At 54.5% G+C, this 27246-nt stretch overlaps 1 protein-coding gene across 3 annotated transcripts in view; it reads left to right on the top strand.

Moving 5' to 3' along the window:
* SH3PXD2A (SH3 and PX domains 2A) overlaps nucleotides 1-27246 on the top strand; it is a 248330-nt gene extending 221084 nt beyond the window's left edge. For all 3 annotated transcript variants that reach the window (XM_065923260.1, XM_065923258.1, XM_065923259.1), the window contains 7 exons: nucleotides 2587-2670; nucleotides 7660-7777; nucleotides 11602-11939; nucleotides 12906-12955; nucleotides 15568-15687; nucleotides 17806-19813; nucleotides 27011-27246. In XM_065923260.1, the coding sequence (XP_065779332.1) occupies nucleotides 2587-2670; nucleotides 7660-7777; nucleotides 11602-11939; nucleotides 12906-12955; nucleotides 15568-15687; nucleotides 17806-19779 (2684 nt within the window). In that variant the 3' untranslated portion in view covers nucleotides 19780-19813; nucleotides 27011-27246. The remainder of the gene's footprint in view (nucleotides 1-2586; nucleotides 2671-7659; nucleotides 7778-11601; nucleotides 11940-12905; nucleotides 12956-15567; nucleotides 15688-17805; nucleotides 19814-27010) is intronic.

Here is a 27246-nt window from a genome sequence, read left to right as displayed (position 1 = left end):
CTGCAGTGCATATCTGCCTGGTGACAGGTTCCTGGCCCCGTCGGGCAGGGCCGTCATGTTCAGTCCAGGTGCTCGGTCCTTCCTGACTGGTCCCCGAGCCCTGGGGCTGAGCCTCTCCTCCATCTCATCACTGCAGTGGTGCAGAGTCACAGCCCCTGAGTTGGGTCTGGTCTGTTTTGTCTGTAGTCACTAGGCCTCACCTCCTATCCAGTTCCACATCCTGGGGGTCATCCCAGGGCTTTTCAGAAGTAACCATCCCTAGAGTGACCTGAGGCCTCACTCACTCCTAGGTGTCTGCCCTGGTACTTTTAACTGGGGACCAGGTTGGGGAGGGCTCTGTCACCATCTCCTGCAGGAACTGAGGCTTCTGGAGGTCTAGATACATGTCTGTCCTCATAAGGCTTGAGCCCCTGGTCATCCTCCCCTGCTGGTGGTCTTCCCACCGTGCTGAACGCCTCTCTGTGATGCACTTTGCTTATGAGAGATTCTGGGAGAGAATGTGTATGGAATTGGAGCCCCTCCTGAAAAGGTGATGGCAAGAGAGCCAGAGTGGAGATGCTGGGAGATGCTGGAGGACCAGGACACCAGTGGGCAGGAAAGAGCCTGAGAGGTTGCGTGGGCACTGATGCCTAGCTGGTTTGAAGAGAGATTGGGTGCTTTGCACAGAACAAGCAATAGCGGGTTGTAAAGACTTCTGACCTCGATGGAATAAGAACCAGGCAGCCAGCGCAGGTTCCGCATTCAGAGGACATGTGTGAGTGTGTGTACGCGCACACATGTATGCTCAAGGCGAACCTTCTGATAGTAGGTTCTGCTGCACGCTTTGATAGGATCTGTGTGCCAGTAACCCGGCAACATTTGGGCAGCTGTGAATTCCATCATCACATTATGGGCATCTACCCCCAGCTCTACGGAAGGGCTCAAGGTTCAGTCCCCCAGCCCAAGGCCCAGCATCTGTGGTGTGTCTAGCAGTCTCTACACTGTTCCCACCACCCTGGTCCCTTCTCAGGCCATCTCTAACCCCGGCCCTGTTGCCACCCCATTATAGATCCCCTGAGTCCTGCAGATAGAAATTGGACCCCTTCATCCCATCAGAGCTTCCCTAACAGCTCATGTTCCATGCTTGTGCCTCTGGCCTCCCATTTCTAGAGTGGGCAGAGTGCCGACTACCTGGGGTCTTTGTAAGATGGTCTTGGCACCTGGTTTAAACTGGGTAAACATTACTTATTGCTAAGGTGGCCCAAGGCTGGGCACTAGCTGAGGGAAGCTCCTCTGCCCACAGAGAAACCAGGTGGACACACCCCGGGAGGTCAGCTGTTGGGATTCTTCCCAGTGTGACCTCACATAGGACCTCATCTCTCTTCCACTGTGCCCGCTCAGTCCTTGTCTCACTTCACACCAGGGCGGATGGTGTCAACCCCAAAGACAGATGAGGAAACAGGCTTACAGAGGGCTGGCGGCCTGCCACGGTGACATAGTAAGCGGGCAGTGCAGCCTGGACTGAATCCATCCCTCAGGCCTCCAGCTTCCAGGACGCAGGTCAAACAGGCCACTCTCCTCCCTCTGGAGAAACAAGTACTTCCCAGGTGGCCTGGATGGGGTGTGGCGGGGTGTATCTGGACAGTTTGATTCTTAGCTGCCAGCCTTCTTCCCCCAGACCCGGGCAGCCTGCCTGGGGTTGGGAGGGGGGAGTTGACCCACCTAGCGTCCCCTAGGAAGGCAAGGGGGCATGTGGAGCTGGTCCACAGCAGCCAGAGGACCTGTGTGGACAGGAGGGGTGTGCAGCAGTGAGCAGCTGGGAGGCAGGTCCCCAACTGTCTGAAATTCAGCGGGCAGTGTGTGGGGCAGGAACACACCCAGGCCTGCGGCTTCCTCCCATGTCGTGCTTCACTCAGCAACGTTTCAGAGGGGTCAGTCCCCTGCTGAGCCCTGGGGATGCAGAGATGTGGAGATTTAGCCCTCAGCAGATTTGACCCACTGGGGATTACTGAAAAAGCAAAGACAAATGCAACCCAGGATGGTGAGAATTGTAAGTCCCCCGGGGAAGGGACCCCAGGTCTCCACCTGGACACATTTATCCTTCTGCACGTGGTGCCTGGCTTATGGTGGCAGGTTCACAAGCAGGACTTTCTGAGTGAGTGGATGGAGATGGGAGATTGATAGGAGCTCTGGTGGAGGCGGGGGCATATGCTCCTGGGAGCCATCAATGCCCAGGGATCGTGGGAGGCATGTTTTCCTCCGGGGCTGCCTCCGAGGGTCATCCTTGCACCGGGCTGGAGCCATGGAGCCTTGTCGCCTCTCAGGTGCTGGGATTCTTAAGTCTTAGCCCCTCCCAGGCTCAGGGGCATAACCCACACAGTTTGGCTTTGGTTGGGTTATTTGCCACCTGCCAGCAATGTCACCGGTCAGTTCTGTGCCCATCTAGCCCTGTCTGTGCCACTGGGGCTTGGTCCAGGCATGTAAAGACCTAGGGGTGCACACCTCCCCTCCCTGCACCCCTTCCCCACCCATCCCATCTCATCCTCATCTCCATTCTCTCCGCTGGTGCCCGTCGGCCGCGTGCTCCATCGCCATCTCCCACACCAGTGTCCAAGAGACGCAAGGCCCATCTGCGGCGCCTGGATCGCCGGTGGACGCTGGGCGGCATGGTCAACAGGCAGCACAGCCGAGGTGACCGTGGAGCTAGCTTCTGCTCACCCCCAGCTGCTGCCTCTCTCTCTCTCTCTCTCTCTCTCTCTCTCTCTCACTAATGCTTCTCCTCCTTCTCTGGGCTCTGCTCCTCTCTGCCCCGTGGCCTCCTCACCTAGATTCACCAGCTGGACTGTCCTCTCACCTACTCTAGCTGGCAGGGAGGGGCCTGGGAGGATGCAGGGGCTGCTTGGGAATTGGGGTGACACTGGGGATGGCTCTGGCTTTGGCCAGCATCCTGGGGGCAGGGTCATGGGACTTATATAGGGTCATGGGGGAGCTGGACTCTGAGAAGGGCCATGTTGGTCCTGAAATCGCAGAGTAAGAGAACTGAGTGTGTCTGAGTCTCTGCCTGGTCCGTGCCCTCACCCCCGGCTGTTCCCTGCCTCCTTGCTCTAAGGAGGGGTTTCCTTGACCAAAGTTGTCCTGGCAGTGATTTAGGGACAGACTAGGAAGGAGGTGGAGCCACTCCCCACCTCCTCAGTCCTCCAGTTCCAGGGAAACTGGAAGGGAGCAAAGTCTAGACCCAGCGGGTCTAAGCGCACAGCCCCCACTGGCTCTAAGGGTGAGGCAGGTCCAGCCAGGGGCTCTTGCATCCCAGCCCTGGCCTTTGGGACTTGAGCCTTGTCAAGATGATTCCAGGGAGGCCCCTGGCCTGCCACACAGGCTGACTGAGAACCCAGACGTTTGCCAATCTGGAGCCTTTCCGACATCCAGGAGCTTGGGAGGTAGGGAAATTAGGGGCGGGCCTCTGAACAAGCCTCTAAACATCTCCAGAGCCCTGGGGCCAGTGGGTGGCCCATGTCTCCTGCCTCAGGAGAATGGAGGGCGTGTTCCGGACAATGACGGCAGAGCTAGAAGGGTGTGTCATGAGCACTGGCTTTTCCAGAATAGCAGGGATGCCCCAGGTCTCGCACTCCACCCCCAAAGCTTGTTTCTGAACGACTGTGAGACTCGGTTTTGGTGTCTGCCCCAAGCAGCAACAAGCCTGGACTCTACTGGGGCGGGCTCAGCATCAGGTCAGAGCACTGACCGCAAGGAGCCCAGCTTGTCCTGAGAGTGGAGCACGGGTTGGACCCTGGGTGCTGGTGCAGGACAGGGGGCCAAGTCATCGAAGCAGAAAGAACAGGCTGCATGTGAAACAAAGGCACCGTGGAGGGAGGAAGGTGGGGGGACCAGGCTGGGACACAGCCCTGAGCCTCGGCAGCAAAGGAGAGTGGGACACTGGCCTGGAAGAAGTGCGGGGAGGAAGGTTTTTACCTTCCCCCATCCCCTTCTTTGTCTACTCCAGACACCAACACACAGTGAACCTCAAGCACACTTCTGTCTCCACAACCACACAGACTCACAGGCACTTCAGTCCGTGAAGCACAACCACCAGCACGCCACCCTGAGGGCCTCAGCACACTGCCCGTCCAGCCCCTACACACCTGCGTACCTGCAGTTCCCTGCACACGGCCGCTCACAGATGCACACTTAGGCAGCCTCATGTAGACCCTTCCACGATTGCATTATTTTTATAGTCACAAATGTATTATCCACACTGTCACGTCATGGGAATTCCTCTGCAGCTACCTCACAAGTACACATATAGTGCATATGCACTCACATATCATAACTTATATCACAAGTATGTCGGCAATGTAGTCACAATTATAAACATACGATGATGTAAGTGGACACGAATACCCAACTGAATGCATTCATTCTGTGGCCGCCCGTACACATGCAAATATGCAAGCAAATACAGGCCCACAACTTCTGTCTCTTAAATGAGAGACCTAAACAACATCATTTCCCGGTCTTTGCCCTAAGTTAAATTAGGGCTAAGTTAAGTCAGGCAGCCAAGGAAAACGCAGAAAGTTGACTGGGAGAAGCTTCGCTGCAAACAGCCGAGCTGCCGAGGGGGGAGCAGGCAGTGGGCTGTACATAACTAGACAAGAGAAAAGCAGTGCTTCCCCGGGGCCTCCACTCCCTGAGTCCCGCGGCCAACCAGGCCTTTGGAATCAAAGGGCCTCTTGCAGCGGGGTTGAGTAAGTTGTGGGGGCCGGGAGGGGAGCCAGGGAGACTGCTGACGGAGGGGAAAGTGTTTGGAAGGAGGAGGCGTCTGTGGTTTGGAAACTGCAAGACTCTCCAGCCCCTGCCTCCAAAACCAGAACAGGCCTGTCCACCTCCCACCCACCCACCCCGTGGGCGGCCTGGCCAGCCCTCCCTGGGGCAAGGTGGCAACCAACCTTTGATGGCACATCACAGTGACCACAGCCTCAGCATCTCCAGGAAGCCCAGAGGTGCCCCCAAAACTCCCGGGCCCCTTCCCTCAACTTGATTCCTAAGGGACTTCTTTTCTAGAGATCCCAACCAATGCAAGTGACTCAGTCACACCCCCAATCTCCTCCCGCCCCACCCCAGGTCATTTCTGTCAGTCTGGGCGTCCTCCTATCTGGCCTCCTAAGGTGGGATTTGTGGCCCCTGTTTAGTGAAGGGACTGGCTCTGCTCTGCCTCAGGGAAACCTGGGAGTAAAGAATTGAGACCATGGACCGCGTGTCCACTCAGTGGTGTAACCCACACTTTCATCATCCAAGCCAGAGGTGACAGAAAACAGAGCCCCTGTACAGACCATTTGGAAGAGTTGCCCTGCCTGGGATCAGGGCTCCAAATTCTCACCTCCTGGAGCCTCTAGTGACGGGGCAGGACAGGCCCTCGAGCCAGCCAGGTCTCTTCCAGGAGCATAAACTCCCATGTGTTCCCAGGGAGCATAAACTCTCTGTGTTCACGTCAGCCGCAGGGCCACCACGAAGAGGGTTTTGTGCAGGAGCAGCTCAGCTTCCCTGGGTAACACCGACATCCCTGGTCTGCCCACCCCAAGAGCGGCAGGGGAAAGCAGGACTCTGACCTGGCCCTCAGAGCTCTGTCCTCAGCACACAGGCTGGGGGGGCTAGTGCTGGGGCCTGGCCCCCCATGACACAGTGCTGTCCTCTGCCGTGCGGCAGGGCAGGGCTCCTCTCATCTGCCCAAGAGAAGAGCTGTAATTTTTCTCTGCAAAAGCAGCTTTGCCTAGGGAAACTGTAATGATGGCTTCCTGCATGAACCACAGCCTTTTAAAAATAGCCCAACTGAGCAAAGGCAAAATGTGGAGGCCAGGCCTCGGCTCACCCCCAACCTCAGGACCCTGGATCCCACCGCCTGAGCCAGGATTTACGGTGTCCCACTGGAAAATGGAGCAAGACCAGGAATGGGTGGGAGTGCAGGGGCCTGGACTGTACAATATGGAACTTCTCAAAGGCCCAAGTCAGAATCTGGCCGGACCAGGTTCTCAGGCGGTCTTGGCGGCTCTCCCCAGCACGGCTGGATTGGAATCTGAAAGCTTCCAGGAGCGAGTCAATGCTGAGAAACGCTTGCAGTTGAGAATAGCACGCAAAACTATGGAGGCTCCTGGCAGGGGGCGGGCATTGCCTACTTTTGGCCCCTTTTCAGCCTTTCAGATTTGGCTAGTGGCCTGCCAACTCTGTCCTTGCAGCCAGGCAGGATAGCTGCCTCCACCCCAAAGGGAGCTGCTGTCTCCACCAGCACAGGGCTACAGACAGGACCCCAATAATCTAGGACAGAATGAACAGATGATCCCCCTGAGCCAGGGGTTAGGGTGGCAGCTGCCCCCTCCTCCACTGCTGCCAGAGGCTCGAGCAGGCCACCCGTCACGGTCCAGCTGATGGGGTGAGGGGCAGCTGTCTCAGAGCCAGCCGCTCTGTGCCAGCATCCTGCCCCAGCTCGGCCCACCAGTCTCCTCCTCGGTGTACTCCATAGTCCCTTTGGAGCACCTCCTGTGTGCCAGGCACTCTCAGCCCCCAGGGAGAATCCAGGTCTGAGAGGACAGCACAGGTTCAGGGTGAGCATCCCAAAGAGTATCCTGCGGGTCGGTGTCCTTGTCTATCTCTGCCGCGCTCTCTCTCTCTGGTGAGGGTGAGGGTGGGACTGTGTGTTCGCTCCCCAGTCCTTCCTCCAGGGAGGCTCTCCCCCTGGAGCCAGGGTGTCCATGCCCCACCAGTGGTGGGTCTCCCTGTCCCCAGCACCTCCCTGGAAGCTTGAGCAAGGACTTCTCTGGGGGCACAGGGTCCCTGCCAGGAGACAGGCCCAAGGGAATCCAGGAAGATGTGAACTGCCCAGCCTCCCCACACCTACCCACCATGCACCACCTCAGCTTCTACAAGGTGCCCCTCTCCCAGTTCCTGGGGAGCCCCAAGCAGGGGGTGCAGTGCTACTGGGAGCCCGGGGCAGGCAGCTCCCAGTGGGGTTCCGCTGAGTGGTGAGGTCATCTTAGCCAGCTCGGGCTTCTGCCTGACCGTGCTGCTCTCAGCGTGGCCACTGCTCGTGTGGCTACGGGATCCTTAACAAGATGCATAAGCACGCCCATCGAGTCCCCTTGGGGAAATGATGGGATCGGGTGATCAGCTGAGTCGTCAGAGGGACTGAGGTGCCACTGGAGCTGTGGGAAGGCTGGACAGAAGAGGGGTTTAAGGCTGGAGAAGGGCTGGGAGAGCAGGCCTGGGGCATGGATGGCATGTTCAGGAAGGAGAGGGCTTGCTGAGGCATCTCTGGACATTGAGGGGACACCCAGGTTTGTTCTCAGACTCCCTAACTCAGGCCCCATGAGGGCCAGGTTCCTTGTGGCCCTGCCCTCAGTCCAGGGATTTTCGGGGGCCCCGAGGACTCCAGGCCCCTGCACCCTGGCTGAAATTATGGGACTGGGAGGCTGGGAGAGCCAGCTCTGTGCTGCCTGGGCCTTGCAGGGCCACCTAAGGGTGCAGCTGTGAGGCTGGGTCCCTTCTCCCTTTCCTGGAAAAGCCAGAGGCTGACCCAGCACACTCCAGGCACCAACTAAGTGAGGCCAGGCCAGGGGAAAAAGGAGATAGGGAGAAGGACCTATACCCTGTCCTCAAATAATTGTGCTTTGTTGCTCCACCCACCACCCACAGAGGAGAAGTATGTCACTGTGCAGCCTTACGCCAGCCAAAGCAAGGACGAGATTGGCTTTGAGAAGGGAGTCACCGTGGAGGTGATCCGGAAGAATTTGGAGGGCTGGTGGTACATCAGGTAGGAGCCCCAGCAGAGGACTGAGGTGCCCCCAGGCCGGTCCTGGGCAGCAGCTGGCAGGCAGATCCTGACCGAAGCTGGGTGCCCACAGCCTGGCCTGTCTGCTGCAGCTCTGCACAGCTGAAGCGCTCTGACAGAGCAGCTCGTCTTGCAGATTCCCTCCCGGGTCACATAAATGGGACACATAAAGCAGAGCCGAGCCACGGCCAGCAGGGCGCAAGGGCCCCGGCTCGGCTTGCAGGCAGTGGTGCAACACCTCCCAGTGTATCTGGCGAGAGGCTCCAGCACATCTGAACTTGGTTTTCTGTGTCCGGCCTTGGCTGCCCGGCGTGCTCTGCAGCCTGGGCCACCTGGAATGCTGGCGTCCAAAGGCCTTGCTGAGGTCGCAGCGGGCGGCCCCTGCTGCCCACAGCCCAGCACCAGGGTCCCCAAACACAAGCTCGGGCCCCAGCTGCTCCACTCTGCAGGGCTGGCTCCATAGTTGAGAGAGAGCTGGGGCGGAAATGAGGCCTGAGCCCAGGCCTGCTTGAGGCCTCTTGCTCTGCCCTTCCCTCTCCTTGGGCCTCATCCTGCTTCCCAGCTGAGAAACCCATCTGGGGGGTGTGAGAAGGGGCGTGGGGAACTTCCTGATGCTCGGGGAAGCAGGCTCAACCCTGTAGGCTTCACTACCAGGTCCTGCCCTCCAGGCCCCTCTGCCCAGGCCGGCCAAGTGACTTACTCCCAGGAAATGTTTTTGGGTCCTTTAGAAGCAGCTCAGCAGTTTCTCTTCTCTGCCTGTAACCCTGATGACCGAGAGTCCCTGTTGTGGGCTATGAGGACCACCTCACCACACCTGGGAACCCCAGACCCACTGAGGGCAGGGTGCTGTTCAGAGCCTTCTCCCACCAAGGGTGCAGGTGGTGGGGGTGTTCACAGGACAGTTGCTTGTAACATGCACACCATGTGGTGTTAAGATGGGTCTGTGCTGACAGGTGGGGTGAAGATCACCAGCCACCTGGGACTGAACCTTAGTGTGACTTGCCAGGACATAGCCGCCCCTGCCCCTCTGCTGTGTGCATACCAGTCCGGGGGCTGAGGTGCCCCTCTCTGTCCCATTAGGTGGTTCAGGACTGTGTGCCTGGACAGTGGAAACTAGTGCCAAGCCCACAATCCAGCTGCCACAAGCCTGCATGGGAAGGCCAGGGAACATTCTAGCAGGCTGCTAACCTAAATCATCCACCCAGAGGTTATCTACAAGGCTGCTGCGGTTTTATTTCTTAGTTTTATAAAATGACCAATGAAATCACTGAGTTGGCTTATCTATTCGACTGTTGTCCCTATGGCATGGCCATTCAGCCAGCGGGAGGTTCAACTGAGAAAACTCTGCTGAAAGTTTCCACCTTAAGAAGGTTGCCAACACCCCCTTAAATATGCCATTTCCCAGCATCCCAGGCTCTGTGTTGATCCTTACTTCCTGCCTTTCTTCTCCACGCCCCTCACCACACACACACACACACACACACACACACACACACACTCACACACTCTCACTCTCTCCCCGCCCCCCCCCGCCCCGCCCCCACCACTCTCTCCCTGTCCTCCTTTTCCAATTCGCTTCCCTCTGGAGTCATTCCGTGCTCCAGAGCTGGAAAGCAGATGTGAGCAAAGTTGGACCCAAGCACACACAGCCGCTCCTGATTCCCTTGCATCTCCCGTCTGGAATCTAATTTTATCCATGTAACACCAAATGAGCACATGGGGGTTTGGAACAGGAGCCCTCTGAACAGTGTGAGCAGTCCTGACCATCACTCCCAGGAGGCCCGGCCCCCCATCTCCACACAGGGTGCTCGCAGTGGCCAGCAGATTTATCATCTTCCTAGATGAAGGGCACCAGGTTCTGGGCAAGATGCTGCCAGCTGCTCACGGTGTTACCTTCTGCTACTCTGCTTTTCTGAGCCTTGGTTGTTGGTATACATAAAACTGGGCAACTTTGCTAGTCACTTCCATCCACCCCTGAAACTGTGCTTCTGTCTGCCTGCTCTCTGACTTCCATCCATTTATTCACTGATATGTGCCTTCCAAGCCCTAAAACGGGGCCAGACAGACAAGCTTGGGTCTGTCTGCACATTCATGTGAGTGAACGTAAGAGGCCACCTCCTACCTGAGCTTTCCAGCAAAGCTCAAACATGTTAGAACCTTAAACTTTCACATTCCCTTTTCTCCTACCTAATAAGCCCCCAAGAACCAGGCCCAATCAGGGAAGGCCCAATCAGGGAGGCAGGCGGTAGGGGGTGGGAGACTGCTGTTGTCAAACATCTGGCATGGAGGAGCCATTCCAGAGAGCCAGATGTCCCAGGGAGCAGGCAGGGACATTGCACCCCAGACTCTGGGGCATTGGCCAGCAATTGCTGGACCAGGAAGTAAGTTCCCAGTGGATTTGGGTAAAAACTCAACACCATGAGGGAAAAAGGGAAAAGCTTATTTTCAGAAGTCAGCAGATCCCCTAAAATTAAGTCGGCCCTGTCATTTGCTTTTTGCTCTTGTTTATGGGTTTGGGGTTTTGTTTTCATTTTGTTTTGTTTCATTTTGTTTTTGCTTTGCCATACCAAAGGCTTTAATTTTATCCAGTCATGTGCTTTATTTAGGCTTTTCATTTATAGTTTCTGCTTTTGGAGTTCCACTTAGAAAGATTTTCTCAACCCCCAAGATTAAGGAGATATTCACAACTTGCGTTTTTAATATTGCTATACGGTTATAAGGCCAGAGTCTCACTGGATCTTCCTGATGATCATCAGTCGTCCCCAGGTCACTCACTGAATAACCCATCCTCGCCCGAGTTCTTTGAGTCATCCCGTTTAGTGTTGGTCTGTTTGTGGACTTGCTCTGTGAACTTGATCTGTCTGCTCCTCCTGCAGTGGATGCTTTCCCCACTTGGGCACTCTTTATACACATCTTCCCAGTTGGTTTCACTATGTCTGTCCTTCTGAATAAATGTTTGCAGCTACTCTATCCCAGCCTCTTGCAAAAGAGAAAAAAATAATAATTATAATTGAGCTCCAGGAGAGGATTGTGTTCCAAACTCAGACCAGAACTCAGGTTTCATGACTGTTACCTGTGCTGCCACTTCACTTCTCTGATCATACTTTCCTTTCCAACTAACTCTGTGTATGTTCAGTCACAAAGTTGTGTCCGGCTATTTGCAAACCCATGGACTGCCTTCAATCTTTCCCAGCATCAGGGTCTTTTCCAGTGAGTCAGCTCTTTGCCTCAGATGGCCAAAGTATTGGAGCTTCACTTTCTCATTCCTTTTTTTTTAATATTTATTTTTATTTATGTATTTATTTGGCTGCACCAGGTCTCAGTTGTAGCATGCAAACTCTTAGTTGTGGCATTGGGATATTGTTCCCTGACCAGGGATTGAACCAGGGCCTCCTGCACTGGGAGTGGAGTCTTACCCACTGGACCACCAGGGAAGTCCCCATCTTCTCATTTCTTATCTCTAGAATTGCCCTCTGCTGTCATGAGGCAGCAGGTCATTGTAAAATCTACCTTTTAGGCAACCCAAAATCTGAAGAACCTTCTCATGTCAAGGTCCCATGTTTGCCTGACTTTGCAGACCATGAGGGCCCACACCAAGAGGGATCAGGCAAAGAACTAGGAGAGAGAGAGGAAGAAGTGGTGTTCCAGGTGTCTTTCCACTGGCCCTTGTTCAGTTCTCTCCAGAGTAGTGACTTTGCCAAGTGTCTTGCAGGTGTGGTAGAGAAAGCTCAGCCAGGCAAGGCCAGATGGAGCCTGAGGCCTGGCCAGGGTGCCTCCATGATGCCAGGTCCCTCTCCTCCCTGCAGATACCTGGGCAAAGAGGGCTGGGCGCCAGCATCCTACCTGAAGAAAGCCAAGGACGAGCTGCCAGCACGGAAGAAGAATCTGGCAGGCCCGGTGGAGATCATTGGGAACATCATGGAGATCAGCAACTTGCTGAACAAGAAGGCGTCCGGGGACAAGGAGGCCCCCCCGGCTGAAGGCGAGGGCCCGGAGCCCCCCATCACCAAGAAGGAGATCAGCCTGCCCATCCTCTGCAATGCCTCCAATGGCAGCGCGCTGGGCATCCCCGAGAGGACCGTCTCCAAGCTGGCCCAGGGCTCCCCAGCCGTGGCCAGGATTGCCCCTCAGAGGGCCCAGATCAGTAAGAGCCTCTCAGACCCCCGGGTCCTCGCCGCATCACTCTTTAGAGAAGGGGCATGAGGTGTAGGGCAAGCCCAAGGCAAGTGTGCATGACCCCCAGATTATTCTCCCCTGACCCCAGGCTCTCTGTGCCAGCTTGTCTTGTGCTAATCACATGTGGACAAGTCAGTTCCTTCCAACTGTGAAATGGGGCCCTCAACACAAGCCTGCTCTGTGAATAAGAGCTGATAGAGCATCGTGTTGAGCCTTACCCCTTCTTCCCTGTTGCCTTCCTCTAGCTACCGGAAATCTGAGACACTTAAAGGGAGTACCTCCTTCCACAAGCTCTTTCAAGCAGTGTTCTTCCGGAATCTCCTCCTTTCATGCAAGAGAAACCCAGCTTCTGGCCCCTCCAAATCTCTGGCATCTCTGGGGCTGGGATGCCTGTGGTTGAGGGTTAAACTGTTCTATATTATGAGGTCAGCTTCTGTTTGTTTCCAGCCATTCTTAAAATCTGGAGGAAAGCTGTTTTTCAGTTTAGTTCTGAACTTATTTAAATTAGTTCTATGCCTGAAACCTTCTGAGCAGTCACTTGGGAAGGGTTTTGGGGGCATTTCCTCTTACCTGGCACTGTGCTAACTTCCAAGGATTTGGTAGATAGACATGGTTTCTTCTCCTAACTTTGAAAATCTGATCATGCCATCTACCCTTTCCCCTGGAAAAAATGCCCCTGTGTCCGTACATTTTGAAATGTGTGCATCATTTTAGAGAATTCATGTATCCCCTTGAAACACAGCTAAGGAAGCTTAAAGATCTGACTTCCCACAGAAAAAGCCCAACTGTGCTGTCTGTGGTGACCAAGAGCACAGGTTCCCCATAAACGCGGGACAAAAGCAGGGACTTCCAGGATCAGGAGGTCATGCCCAGAGAAGGCAGGGAAGGCACTGTTGTCTGGCTTGGATTTTTGAAGCCCTGTTTCCTCTTCTAGGCTCCCCGAACCTGAGGACAAGGCCTCCCCCTCGCAGAGAGTCCAGCCTGGTATGTGTGCGCAGTTGTCTTCCTTGTTCCCTTTCTGGGTGCACTCTTGTAGCCTCCAGTAGTTGACTGTCTCCATGCAGAGCCTATTGGTCCAGAGCTTTCCCAGGGCCATGCTAGGGCTTCCAGCTCCGTGGGGTTGGGGGCAGGGAGGAAAGCCAGGGGATCCCAGCCTTCCTGGGGCCTAGCTGGACAGTTTTTAATCGAAAAGGCACTGCACTCCAAAGCTAAATAAATCCACCCCGGCCACGGCACTGGCAGACATAAACATTTAGACTGGCTGGCGAGAGTGTCCAGCCAGGGCATTGCCAGAGGCTGGAAATAGGGCTGCTCTCCATGCGAGTCTGGAAGCCTTTCAGCTTTGCCTTCCTTGCTTGGAAGTGCCCGACGGATGCGATGGAGGCCAGAGCCTGGGAGGGCAGAGGATAGATCAGTGCGTACCCTCAGCAAGAGGGTAGCAAATGGCAGGGACTGGTATAGGCTGAAGCTCCAAGAGGCTCAGCACTGCCGGGGTCCATGGAGTCTGTGGGTGGGATTTCCTGGCACCCAGACTGTCAGGGAGGCCAATATGCTCTCAGGGTGCTGGGGCTTGGGGTGAGAGGTGGCAGGCAGAGAGAGCCCTAGAACTGAAAAATGTCATCCACGGCAGTGGGATGCAGTGGAAAGAGTGGGGTTTTGGGTCTGCCAGGCATGGATTCATGCTCCACTTCTGATATTTAGAAGCAGTGAGCCCCTGGGCAGGTTGTTCACCCTCCACGGGCCTCAGTTTCCTTATTTATAAGAGAGGGGAACCATGCCACTCATCTCCTGGGGCTGTTATGAGGGTGGGATGAGATGGTGTGTGTAGAAGGCTGGTCATCAGCTTTCCACGTCGTCTGTCAGCTCTGTGTGCTGTGTGGGGACAAGGCTTCCACGGTCACGTACGGGCTTAGCAGCAAGGTTTACTGTGATCAGTGACCTCCGCCCCGGGGAGGGGGGCAGCGGCAGTCGCTGGAATGGTGGCCCTTCTGTAAACAGGACCTTGAAGGTGTGGGCCCTGGAGATGGGACTATGCTGGCCTGGCCACCAGCCCCAGTAGACCTTCTGTCTTGTTTCCCCCCACCCCCACCCCCGCACTTGACACAACTGCGCTGTGCGTTCGCCCCTTCTCCCATCTCTGTCAGCCCCACTGATTATTTTCAGGCAGACTTGATTTTGGCAAGAATGGGGTAATTCCTTCCACACCTACCAAAAGCAGGGCCCATGGAGGCAGAGCTGCTCTTTCCAGCGAGGTCTGGCTAACTCCCACTGGCCTGGGGGTCAGGCTGGGCTGGGACCAGAGCCACATATGCACATGCTCACAATGGCAGGGCCAGGCACCAGGGCAGGGAAAGTTGACCAGATCATATCCAATCCCTCAAAACCATCCTCCCGACCCTTCACTCACTCTGACCTGAGACAGTTCCTCAGTGACTGGTAAGAATAGAACATGCTGAGCCTTGAAGGATGAGGCAGGTTAAGAGGAATAGGATGGTGTTCAGCTTTGGCTTGTATTTATAGAGCGTTTCCTGTGCCCCTGGCTAGACCAGAAGTTATTTTCGTTCTCTCCTGAGGCTGTTATTAGTTCCAGTTTACAGATGAGGAAACTGAGGCTCAGAGAGGTCAAGGGCCTTTCTCAGGGTCACACAGCTGATGAACCTGGGTTTGGAGCCCACATGTATCCGTCTGCAAGGCAGGGTCATTTGAGGTCGTCCTCAAAAGCTGCTTCCCCAACACTAGCCTCCCAAATACATGTACCTTTTTTATTTTTTATTTTAACCTCTTTGTACGATCCCAGGACATACTGGAAGTGATAGGGAGACACCAGGTCCTCGTTCGTCACAGTAGAGACCAGCCAAAGCTGGAATGTCCCCTCCACAAGGTCAAGAGGGTTGTCCTCCTAGTTCATTCTTGGTTGCCTGGTGCCTTGGACCAGAGTCTGACACCCAGTAGACACAAAACAAGCATTTGTAAAACGAATGATTGAGGCTCACAGGTCATGGGCTGTGGCCACATTCTAAATTTCTCTGCATGTCAGTTAGGTATCAACATGCCTGCATCTAGGAAGCATTTAGGCTGCACAGCATGATCACCCCACCCCAGAGCAAATGATCCTGAGCTTTATTCCATGCTTGCCTGACCATTTGACATCATCATGATGACCAACCAAGGGCTCTCTCACCAACCCCACAGTCCCTTACATCCACCGCACACCTCTGTAGCAAGGTGTCACCCAGTGGACCTTCACCTGAGACTCGAGGACGTAACTTTCATCTCCCAGGGGGCAGTGTGTAGGGCTTTGTTACAACGGTGTCTCTGTTTTTTAATGTTCGCTTTGGGACCTGAAAACTGGATTCCAAAGATATGAGTGGATATTTACTAGAGGGTCATTTTCATAGATCCGACAAGTTGCAAGTGAATCCTGGGTATTCTTAGAGAGCCTGGACAGGAGAATGGTCTCTTAGGGGGACACCCTGGGACGCAGGTGATTGACAATCTTCAGGTCAGCTGCTGTCCAGCTGCTGCAAGTGCCACACTCACCTCTGTTACCATCCTGATCAGGTGGGTCTTGCTCACTGAGCCCTTCTCTGCCTCAGGGATTCCAGCTGCCAAAGCCGCCAGAGCCGCCTTCTGTTGAGGTGGAGTACTACACGATTGCTGAATTCCAGTCGTGCATTTCTGATGGGATCAGCTTTCGAGGTGGACAGAAGGCAGAGGTGAGCTTTGGGCCATGAGGCTAAGTGTTATAACTCATGCTGGTCAGAGACTTCCCATGTTTCCCGTTTATGTCTGGCGGTGGGGGGCAGGGGGGGCAACATTCCTGAGGGGTGGGCAGGAAAGGTGCAGAAACAGGACCCACAAGGCTAAAAATTCACCTAAAGCCTATGTCACAGCCAGGACTAGAACCCACGGCTCATGTCTCCACCCAGCTCCCCTCACACCAGCATTTCCCAAAGCTCATCACAGGAGCCTGTGACGGAGGCGCCTTGAAACAAAGGGCTTCTGGAGTCGAATGATTTTGGAGGAGAGTGAGGTAAACAAAACTCAGCCAGCTTTGAAGCGTTAATTGCAGAACTTCTCAGAACCTAGCTATGGGGGTGTCACTGTGTGTGTCTCTAAGAGGGAACTGGAATAGACTGGATCGCCTAGCTTCCTCGCCCAGGAGCACCTGGGGGCCAGGGTTCCACAAGACCTACATTAGGAAGTGCTGCTGCTGGGAGACTGTGGAGCAGGCAACTGGAGTAAGATACTGAGGACCCCTCTTCTGACCATGTCCACACCACAGCTTTGATTTAAGCTTCTCCCCCAGGCTTTAATGAGTTCTCTCTGCAGATGGGTCATAGGGCCTGTCCTACTGCCTCCCAGTCCATCTTCTAGCATTTATTCCCCCAGGTTTTGATGAGTTCTCTCTACGAATGGGTCATAGACCCTTTCCTGCTCCCTCCCAACCCATCTCCTAGCATTTATGAGACCCTGCTGTGGCCAGCACTCCACGTGGCATTCCAGGGGCCAGAGAAGATCCGTGACTCCGTCATTTCTCTTGGGTGGCTCTGTGTAGTAATGGAGTTAAATCCAGTACTTCCTGTAAAACCATCAGAAGAGTAATTGGGCAGTCTCTACCTATTGAGGAGGTGATATCCCCAAAGTGGATGCTTTAAATCACATGCCTAGAACTTAGAACTAAATTTCCAAGAGAAATCATCCTCTCAAGTGGTGCCTATGCTTCCAGAAGAGCCTACAAAGTTCATAGTGTAAGAGAACTGACATTCTTAGGATCTACACAAGCAGGCATTTTGAGTGTGGAGCGGGCAGAGTGAGGGATGAAATGTAGGACCCAAGACAGGGCAGGGTTTGCCAAGAGCTGGCTTCAGAAGGACTCTCCTCCTTCCTCCCTTGCCCCTCTTCCCCTAGAGCCAAGGTTCTCAAGCCTCCCTCCTTCTCCCTGGAACTCTTCCTCCAGGAGTATTCCATAGTTCAAAATTACACTTGTCCCTCAGGATCCGTGGGGGGTTGGTTCCACGACCCAGATCCTGGGATGCTCAATGCCCATGTAGAAAATGAGTGCAGCTGGCCCCTGTATCCTGGAGTGCGGAGCCTGCACATGTGGAAAGCCCTCGGCACAGCCGGCAAGCACACTCCTGGCCTTTCTCCGGTCTCAAGTAGCAGTTTAGAAACAAGCTTCTTGAGTGAGTTTATACTCACGTGGGAATGACCGAGAGCCCCAGCCTTCCCATGGGAAACCAGCTCAAAGAGATGTCCTCAGTGGTGGGATTTCAGTGGAGTGAAATGACCGTGGGCAGTGGGGAAACCAGGGAGATCTGGTCTCAAGCTTTACCTCTGAGTTCCGCTCACCTGCACCCTCCTGTTCTCTTCTGCCCTGAGAGACCCTTTCCAGGGACTCTGAGGGAGGGCCAGCAATGCACGGGTGATTGGAGGATGGGAGTGGTGGAGAGGGAGTCTTCTGTACAGATGGGTCCCTGGCAGGTGGGGTTTTGTAGGGACCAAGAACAGGGCACCTATAGTAGCTCAGCAGGAAGAGGAGTGAGGGTCTGTGCAGGAGGCCAGCTCCACCAGGGTGTTGACGGAGACTTGGAAGAACAGGGGAGGGAGCCTTGGAGAGAGGGAGTCCCCCACCCTGGAGATGACAGAGACCTGGGTTTGAATGCCACCCCATCACTTCCTGCGTTGGGTCCTGCGCCACTTAGTTGGTGGTATTAGCTCATCCACGAAGTGGAGATACTGTCCTCTAGAGCCTAGTGTCAGGTCCCAGCCCAGCACACGGTCGGGCCCTAGCGAGTACCCCAGCTCACTGGCCTGTCTACCCCTTCCCCCAGGTCATCGACAAGAACTCGGGTGGCTGGTGGTACGTGCAGATTGGTGAGAAGGAGGGCTGGGCCCCCGCGTCCTACATTGATAAGCGCAAGAAGCCCAACCTGAGCCGCCGCACGAGCACTCTGACGCGGCCCAAGGTCCCCCCGCCGGCGCCGCCCAGCAAGCCCAAGGAGGCCGACGAGGGTCCAGCCGGCCCCGGCGAGAGCCAGGACTCCCCTCTGAGGCTCAAGTACGAGGAGCCCGAGTACGACATCCCTGCCTTTGGCTTCGACTCAGAGCCGGAGTTGAGCGAAGAGCCCACGGAGGACGGTGGCTCGGGGGACCGGCGGCCCACCCAGCCCCGCAGGCCCTCGCCCGCCTCCTCGCTGCAGCGCGCCCGCTTCAAGGTGGGTGGATCCACAGAGGACGTGGCCCTGGAGGAGGAGACCATCTACGAGAACGAGGGCTTCCGGCCGTGTGTAGAGGACGGCCTATCGGCCAGACGCTCCTCCCGAGACAGCGACTCCCCAGGGGGCTCCCCGCTGTCCCTTGCCAGGAAAAATTCCCCCAGATCGGACTCCCCCAAATCATCCTCGCTTCTGAAGCTCAAGGCGGAGAAGAACGCCCAGGCAGAACTGGGAAAGAACCACTCCTCGGCCTCCTTTTCCTCGTCCATCACCATCAACACCACTTGCTCCTCCTCTTCCTCCTCTTCCTCCTCATCCTTATCCAAGAACAGCGGGGACCTGAAACCCCGTTCCGCCTCGGACGCAGGCATCCGTGGCACTCCCAAGGTCGGGGCGAAGAAGGATGCCGACCCAAAGGTTGGGCTGACCTCTTGTGCCCGGGCCAAGCCGTCGGTTCGGCCCAAGCCGTTCCTGAACCGCGCAGAGTCCCAGAGTCAAGAGAAGATGGACATCAGCACTTTACGGCGCCAGCTGAGGCCCACCGGTCAGCTCCGGGGTGGCCTCAAGGGCTCCAAGAGCGAGGATTCCGAGCTTCCCCCCCAGACGGCCTTCGAGGGTCCCAACGAGGGCTCCAGGAGAGGCTCGGAGGGCCTCATCACCCTCCCTGCCGCCACACCCCCCTGTCCCACCAAGAAGGGGCGGGAAGGGCAGGCCACCTCCTATACAACATGCAGTGCCTACCAGAAGGTCCAGGACTCGGAGATCAGCTTCCCCGCGGGCGTGGAGGTACAGGTGCTTGAAAAGCTAGAAAGCGGCTGGTGGTACGTGAGGTTTGGGGAGCTGGAGGGCTGGGCCCCCTCCCACTATCTGGTGCTCGGCGAGAACGAGCCATCCGACCCGCCTGGCAAAGAGACAGACACAGTGGCGCCCAAGAGCAAGCAGAACGAGGGCAAGTCCGACAGCCTGGAAAAGATCGAGAAGCGCGTCCAAGCGCTCAACACCGTCAACCAGAGCAAGAGGGCCACGCCGCCCATCCCCTCCAAGCCGCCCGGGGGCTTCGGCAAGACCTCGGGCGCCGGGGCGGTGAAGATGAGGAACGGCGTGCGGCAGGTGGCCGTCAGGCCCCAGTCGGTGTTCGTGTCCCCGCCACCCAAGGACAGCAACCTGTCCTGCGCCCTGAGGAGGAACGAGTCGCTCACGGCCACCGACAGCCTCCGAGGCGTCCGCCGGAACTCCTCCTTCAGCGCCGCCCGCTCGGCAGCCGCAGAGGCCAAGGGCCGCTTGGCTGAACGCGCTGCCAGCCAGGGCTCGGAGCCCCCCCTGCTGCCCACTCAGCGCAATGGCATCCCCGTGTCCCCCGTGCGCCCCAAGCCCATTGAGAAGTCCCAGTTCATCCACAACAACCTCAAAGATGTGTACGTCTCCATCGCAGACTATGAGGGGGACGACGAGACGGCGGGCTTCCAGGAGGGCGTGTCCATGGAGGTCCTGGAGAGGAACCCCAACGGCTGGTGGTACTGTCAGATCCTGGACGGAGTGAAGCCCTTCAAAGGCTGGGTGCCCTCCAACTACCTGGAGAAAAAGAACTAGTTGGGGGGCGTGGGTCCTTCCAGCCTTAGTGCGGGTGAGCGAGAATAAGACAAAAGGGAAAGGGGAAATGGGAGGGGGTGGGGAGAACAAGAGAAACCTGCAGAATGTGTGACCTCAAAGACCCCAGCTGGAAGGTGGGGTCTGGTGGGGACCCACATTGAGCAGGGAAAGGGAATGGGCAGGAGTACCCTGGGCCTGGGATCAGAGGCGAGAAAGCTGAGCCTCAAGTGTGCACCTTGGGGACTTTGCTGATGGACTCGGCGCCATTTGGGACAGGCCGTGTGGGAAACCCCAATTTGTGCCTTGGCTGCCAATCTGGAAAAGATATGGTTGTAGGGGCCTCACGTGCCCTGCCCCTGCCTAGCCTGATTTCAGTGGCTGTTAACTTGGCCTCCGGAGTAGCCCTTGCATCGTCCTAACCTTTATTTGTGAATTATCCTGGTTTCCCAGGGACCACCACCCGCCACGGGTGGGTGTGGTAGGAGACACCACTGGCCTTGGGGCTTGGAGACATCTCTTGTGAGCTCAGGCTGTCCCTGGGCCGGGCCTCCATCCGTGTCTGCGGAAGAAAAGGCAGTTGCCCAGGTGCCAGCAAGGATCCCCTTTCTTAGCCGTCACTGCCGCTGGCCTTGGGAAGAGTGCCCACCTGCCCAGGGCATGCCGTGGAGGACCACCAGCTCCAGAGCTTACAGAGAAGGCGGGTGGAGCCGTCGGTCTCGTCAGCCTGCACAGACTTTCTTTTGGGTTTTTCTGGGTGGGCAGTTTCTTTGCATGTTTTGGGAGAAGCGTATTGCTTTGGGGTTTCTGTGTCAGGCCTTGGGTTTTTGGTCTGATTTTAGGGGTTGTTTGGGGGCCCAAGGGCAGTTAGCCTCACGGGATGGGATGGGGAGAAGGTGGCATTTCTGTCGTACTCTTGTGGGGAGGTTGGTTGGGTTTGTGTTTTGCATTCTTCCTCTCCACAAGCCGAAGTCGCTTCATTTGGTTTCCACTGTGTGGACAGCACTGGCGCTGGCCAGAGGGATTTCAGGCGGGAGAAGCCCCAGCCCCAGACGTGGCAAAGCAGAGATGCTGCGCTCTCGTTTCTTGCACCACCTCGGCAGGGCAGGACCCTCCCCAGGGAGGAGGATGGCGTCCAGGAGAGGAACAGCGTACATTCTCCAGCCCGGGCAGGGCCCAAAGCCTCACGTGTAGGCAGTGGAGAAGCCTCGGTCACCCCACCCTGGGCTGAGGGGACCCCGCTGGGCAGACACCACCAGCCATCCTGTGGCCTGCAAGCAACGTCCGAGAAGATGAAGATCCCTGGGCCCAGAGCCAACCAGGGGCAGCGCCCCTGTGAAGCGAGAAGGGAGAACGTGAAGTCCCTCTCAACTCTGTTTCAGAGGCCACACTGGCTTCCCTGAGGACTCACTCTTTGCTGGGAGTAGATTTCCACACGTGCCTTTGATTGTGGACAAATCAGGCTTCACAGCCACTGATTTAGCTGCCAGATCCTGGACCGAGGAGGAAAGGCCCTCCCAAAGGCCCTCCCTCCACCCCTGCTCCCCACCCAGGCAGTGTATGTTGCTGGAAAAAACAGCACGGGACCTGTGCCTCGTGCCCTCAGCCCCCAGCCGCCCCCCTCCCCCCCCCCCCCACCATACACTGATGCCTGGCAGCTCTAGCAAACTGCTCCCGTTCTTTGTTGAAAGGGCCGTGGTGAGATTTTGCTTCCTTTTGTTTGTTTAAAATTAAAATTAGTTATTTTCTTCTGCTGGACAGTATTAAATAGAGCAGGATGTTGAGTTATCTGCTAGATTGCAGTACTAATGGTAGTATTGTAGTGTCTTTATATTAATATTATTTGGACTTATTTGAACAATAATGATAAAGAAGTGGTTCATTATTTTTTAATTAATGCACTTTAATAAGGTGGAATGGAAAGAAACCCAGAGAGCAAAGTGCATTACTTAAAGATGCAGTATATACTTTTCTCATTTTTAAGCAGCACATATTTATTAAAAGAAAAAAAGTAATTTATGATTATTTAAAATAAAATTTAAAAGTAGAGTGACTGTCGGGTTAAAGGACCTTCCACGTAGCTATCTTCCAGGGGGAGGGCTCAAGCGGCTTCACTCCTCAATGTCTGCACTGAGCCAGTTCAATGCCAGCCAGGCCAGGAAGGAAGGAGTGCAGAACCATCTGCCAAGCACAGAGCATCTCAGTTGGACTGGACCACAGTGCTCCCTAGAGCCTGCCTTTCCCTGCCCTTCCTCTTCCACTGTACTGCCCTCGGGGGCTCTCCCAGCCCTGCCAAGGACCCCGTCTCCTTAATCTCCAGTGCTCTTAGGTGATAAGAGTCATTGTAAGTGACCTTCAGGATCACTTCATGCCATACCCTCCTGTTAACTGCAGCCCAAAGACAGGAATTAGCTTTCCCCAAATCACACAGTTAGTTAACGGCAGACCTTCCCACCCCCGTTAGAGTTTATAGTGTGGTCATCATGTTTACATTGTGACATCCAGCCCTAAGGATGGCTGGGGCTTGCTCAGGCATCCAGGAAAAGTGGAGAATGCTGCCACCTAGTGACAGCATGTAGATTTGGGCAGCAAACAGGGATTGCCATGCCCCATCTTCACCCCTTGCCCCTCGCCATAACCCCGACTCACAGCACAGCACAAACCCTGCAAACCCAAAGAGAATATTAATACTTGAAACAAGAAGGGTGCATGCCAGTCCCTCTCAGTCATGGCCAGGGGATCCCAGGGCTTGCGCCCCTGGACTCCTAGCCCTGCCCAGGGCCAAGAGGGCATTTCCCTAGAGCTACTGAGCTGCTTTGTGATGTTGGAGGGTACTGCTGGCAGCAGGTAGAGGAGGGAAGGGGCCTGGGGCTCTGACCCATCTGGAGGAAAACCAGATCGGATTAAAAAAGGAAAAAAAAAAATCTCAGCAGTGTCCAAACCTAGTTTTCCATTAGTTGTGATTGAAAATGTGAAATAATGTTGTATTGCTGTATACTGCAACTTTAATCATAATGAGCCCTTCTGAGGTCATTATTGAGGTTTATATAATGCCTGAAGATGCATCCTTTGGTGCTTTTTTTCTTTCAGTTTAAAGACTTTATTACAAGGGAAAAAGATGTCTTCATCTCTCTCCCACTTTGTAACAGGGACCTGGCTGGGGTCTCTGGCTATTCCCGTCATGCTATTCCCACTAGGCCAAGGGACCCCAAGGGCAGCAAGAGGGAGCTGAAAGGGGCAACCTGAACTGCAGGTGTGCCAGCTGTGACCTGGTCCCCTCGCCAACCCTCGGCCTCCTCCACCCTCAAGCCTGGCCCCATAGGCCCCTCTTTCTTCCTCCACTGTTCTCCATCTTGACGAAGGCATTATATAGAGTCATTTTAATCACTTTCAGATGTTAGAGCAGCATATTTTACAGGCATTTATATCCATTGCTTTCCTCAGCAAGGCATGTTACTACTTTTATCATCTAAGGGAAAAAAAAAAAAAAGACAAGGGAATTTCGGTCAAGCATTATTTTCATATTACTAGTATTTGCAGAATAGATGTAGAACTATTTAAGTTTAGACCTTGGTTTGGTAGTTTTTTGTTTTTAAGGGAAAAAAAAAAAGTAACCCCTACTTTTCCTGTTTTTTTGTATTTAACTAATATATAATTTCTATAAGGTTACTCACTTCCCCTCCCCCTCCAAATACTTTGCATTCTCAATCGAAAATGAAAACAATCTGAGAGACAGGAAAAGTGCAATATTATCAAGAGGGATGCCAGGGCTTGTAGGACAGTGGCGGGGAGGGCCAGCAGCCCCATGTGTTGCTGGGGGAGGTGGGGCTCTTGGAAGGAGTCAGCAGTGAAGCCGACAGGTGACCTGGGTATTGGTATATTTTTAATCCCTCCTCCCCCTCCCCCTTCCCTGGCAAGATGGCAGGGGTCTCTGCCAGAGGGCAGCCCCTTCTGCTGGGTGTTGTCCACCCAGAAGAAAGGGATTCAGGGAAGTGGCATGGGGCGCTCAGCCTCCCAGGGCCCCATCCCTTGGCACACAGCAAGGACCTCCAGGAACCGCTCCTTGTTTTCATTTCCGTTCTTTTTCAGTCAGCTGCTCAGAAAGACCTGTCCTAAAAATCACCCTCAGCAGCCCTCTCTCACCCCAATCTCTTGATGTTTGGGCCATGATCCTTTTGATGTATGTTTGAGTCTTTCTAAAACTATGTAACCTCAAGTTCAGTTTATGAGCAGGAACCCTCAATGTAACCAAATCCTTCAGGGGGGTATGTGGGTGCCTTGAGCCCAGCATCCTCCAGTGACACCAGTTCCCACAAGCCTGCAGCTGGGCCTGGCGCTGAGCCGGGGCCACCCATTCATCTCAATGACTTCAGCCCGAGCGAGGCATGATCCTGCCTCTGCTCAACACCCCAACAGTCCCCAGAAGATCTCAAAAAAACGTGTTGGAGAAGCCTGTCGAGGTCACTGAGGACAGAACTTCCCTCAACAGGTACCAAGCTGCCACCTCCTACCCAGGTGCCGGTAGAGAGGGCAAGATGGGAAGTCTCTGGGTCCAAGCCCTGGGAGCTCTACCCCTCAGGGTGACAGGTGCAACCTCGCTGGCTCTTCCCTTCCCCCTCCAGTACTGTACACTTGCTGCTCCAACCCATTTGATGAATTTCTGTACAAATATGGATCTGGTGCCCAGAGTGGGACTGTGCCCCCATGGGTGGGTGTGTCTCCTTAGAGTGGATACGTCTATAGGTCCAGTTTTCGAGACACTCAATTGCAGTGCTCTCTGGAAAGAGAATCATCCACATTGCTAAAGAATTAAGATTCCCTCACTTTTTTGAGGGCTGTGTGTTGTTGAGTAAGTGCATTGTGTATGTGGTGTGTGTGTGCGCGCACATGAGAGTGCATATGTGTGAGTGTTGGTCATTTCCCACTTGAACTAAATAACATGGGGTTAGAGGAAAGAGATACTGGGCAAGCTGTCTCCATTGAACAAGTCCTTGGCATTGGGCAGGCCCCACGGGACTCACAGCTTCTGGCAGCAAGTGTGTGTGTTATTCACACGCATAATTCTGGCTGGAGAGTGCAATGTGTCTTTTTTTTTTTTTTTTTTTTGTAATTATTTTATTAAGTATTTAGTTGGAAACTTCACACTGGCATTAACAGATCTAGCAGAAGCAGCCTAGGCCATTGTCCCGGGCTCCAAAATGAAGATGTGGAAAGGAGGCACCGCTGGGTGTGGAAGTGCTGAGGAGTTCAGACAGGGCCACCACCTGCAAACACGTGTCTAGCAGACTGCCTCCCAGCCTCTGCTGTGCGTGTCACCGCTGTGGGAACCCCCGTGTCCTGAGAGCTGCTTGCCCTCAGTTCTCGTGTGGCTGAGGGTGGGTCAGGCTGGTCGGGGTGAGAACTGCGTCACTTGCCTGTGTGGGCACATCACGCCCTGATCTAGACCGCCAGCCCCAACTGAACACTTCATGGGGTCATGTGGAGGGTTCCCCCGTGACATTACTGAGCTTCTTGCCTAAATCATGATCTCTGGCCGGGGTGGCCTCTGGTTCTCCAGTTCTGTGGTCACAGCCAGTGACAGAACAGGGTCATGACCTATAGCTTCATTTCGGGAAGCACAGCCCCACTGATGGTAGAGTCCCTCCCCATTTTGTCCTGTGCAGCTGGGTCCTCAGGCCGGAAGTTGGGCACGTACGTTGGTGCTTAGAGACTGGGTAGAGGGCTTTGCCTTCCTGGGCCTCGACCCCAACCTGCATGTAAAGTTGGTTTTACCATGCGATCCCCCCCTCCCCAATCCTATCTTTCTAATCTTGAGTTTGCACTTGACAATCAGCTTCCTCTTACGTCCCAGAACCTGGTGGCCTTAGAGAAGAGGTCTCTGCGATGGAGTTCCCTCCTTTGCTCCCATTTCCATCCTGGCTAATGGGCTGGACCTCAGGAGGCAAGAAAGAGAAAGGAAGAATTATCGTTTTAAAGCAAAAGTATGGGTCGAGCACGTTGGAAGTGAGTGAGAGGCACGTTGGCGAGATGACTGTGTGAGAGACTGGGTGGCTGGGGTTTTCCGTCCTTTCCCCGGGAAGGCGACTCCCAGAAGAGGATGTCTGCTAGGCAGAAAGGGAAAAGAGTGAGGAGGTTGAGTCAGGATTTGGAGTCTGGAGTTTTGTCTTTATTAGAAAGAAGGAAGAAGTGAATTTGGAGTGTTTCAGAAAGAAGCAAGCCAGTAGGGAGGAAACTTAGTGATTCAACACCCAAGGGCCCAGCCGGATAGGCTGGGAAAGCCTCAAGATTTGGCTGTGGAAGAAGCTGACCAGAGGAAACTGCTAGTTGCTGGACCACAAGCTGGGTTGCCACAAGCATGTTCTTTACGGTAACTGATTTACTTAGTAGAAAGCCAAAGTTGCCAGCAACAAGCCAATCTTTGAATTTGGAGAACATTCCTCCATCTCTTAGTTTCCAGGCTGGTTTTGCCTGGAAAACCTCTCTTTGTCCAATCCAGAACTGGCCTCTCAAATTACTTGAGCCAGAGACCAGTAACCAGAATGGTTCATGTAGTAGGGACCCACCATCCCCAGACTGAAATTTTGGGGTCCAGACATCATCCAGCATTATCTGGGAGGAAGGCAACCTCATTTGCTCTTCTGCTGACGCCAGTTAATTCTTGAGTATCTCTAACGATGTTTATGGTGTTTCAGTTTGCTGAGCCTGCCTCACTGGTGTGACTCAGAAGACAGGGTGCAATGCAGTCATCGTGTTAGTGGCCTGTGAGCAAGACATACTGCTCTTGAGCATTTCAGAGAAAGGTAAACAGAGCCTCCATTCTTGGGTCTGCAACTTGTCTCTGTAACAGGTTTTCTTTACATCCAGGACACAGGATGGGAAAAGGGTTTCACTGTCAGTTTACAGGAAATCTGCAGGAAGGCGACTTCTGAACAAGGCAGGTGTGAGTGACAGGTTTGTGAAGCATGGGTTTGTGGACTGCATGGCTGTATGTGAGCTAGCTGGATGTCTTTGGGGCATTCCTCACAGTGTCCACACAACCCCTCCCAGCTCCTAGTGGGACCTGTGGGGCTGAAGGAGGTCATTCCCCTTTCTCCCCTCAGCAGAGAAATTGAAGAAAAGGACATTGAATTCAGTGCAGTTTGAGTGCTAAAAACTTTCCAAGCTCAATGGTGGTGCTAAACTGTCTCCATGTTTCTAATATTTTTAATAGTGGGTTTTTTTTTTTTTTTTTCAGTTGTTCTCATCACAAAAATGCAGTGTCCTTGGGGAAGGGACCCAGCCCCTTGACCTGCCACTTTCCAGGTGTCCTTTATCATTTTGACGGGACTCTTTGGTCTGCAGAAAATATTCTGTCTTGGCATGCTTCTAGACTGTAAGATTTGGGTTGTTTTGTTTTGTATTTTATGTTTACATGCATCTTGTATTTCCCCCAAAACTAAATAAAGTTTTTGCCTTTTTAACTGAACAGAA

This window comes from Muntiacus reevesi, chromosome 2 (genome assembly GCF_963930625.1).
Source record: "Muntiacus reevesi chromosome 2, mMunRee1.1, whole genome shotgun sequence".
Classification (NCBI taxonomy): Eukaryota; Metazoa; Chordata; class Mammalia; order Artiodactyla; family Cervidae; genus Muntiacus; species Muntiacus reevesi.
This window is presented reverse-complemented; position numbering and strand designations above follow the sequence as displayed.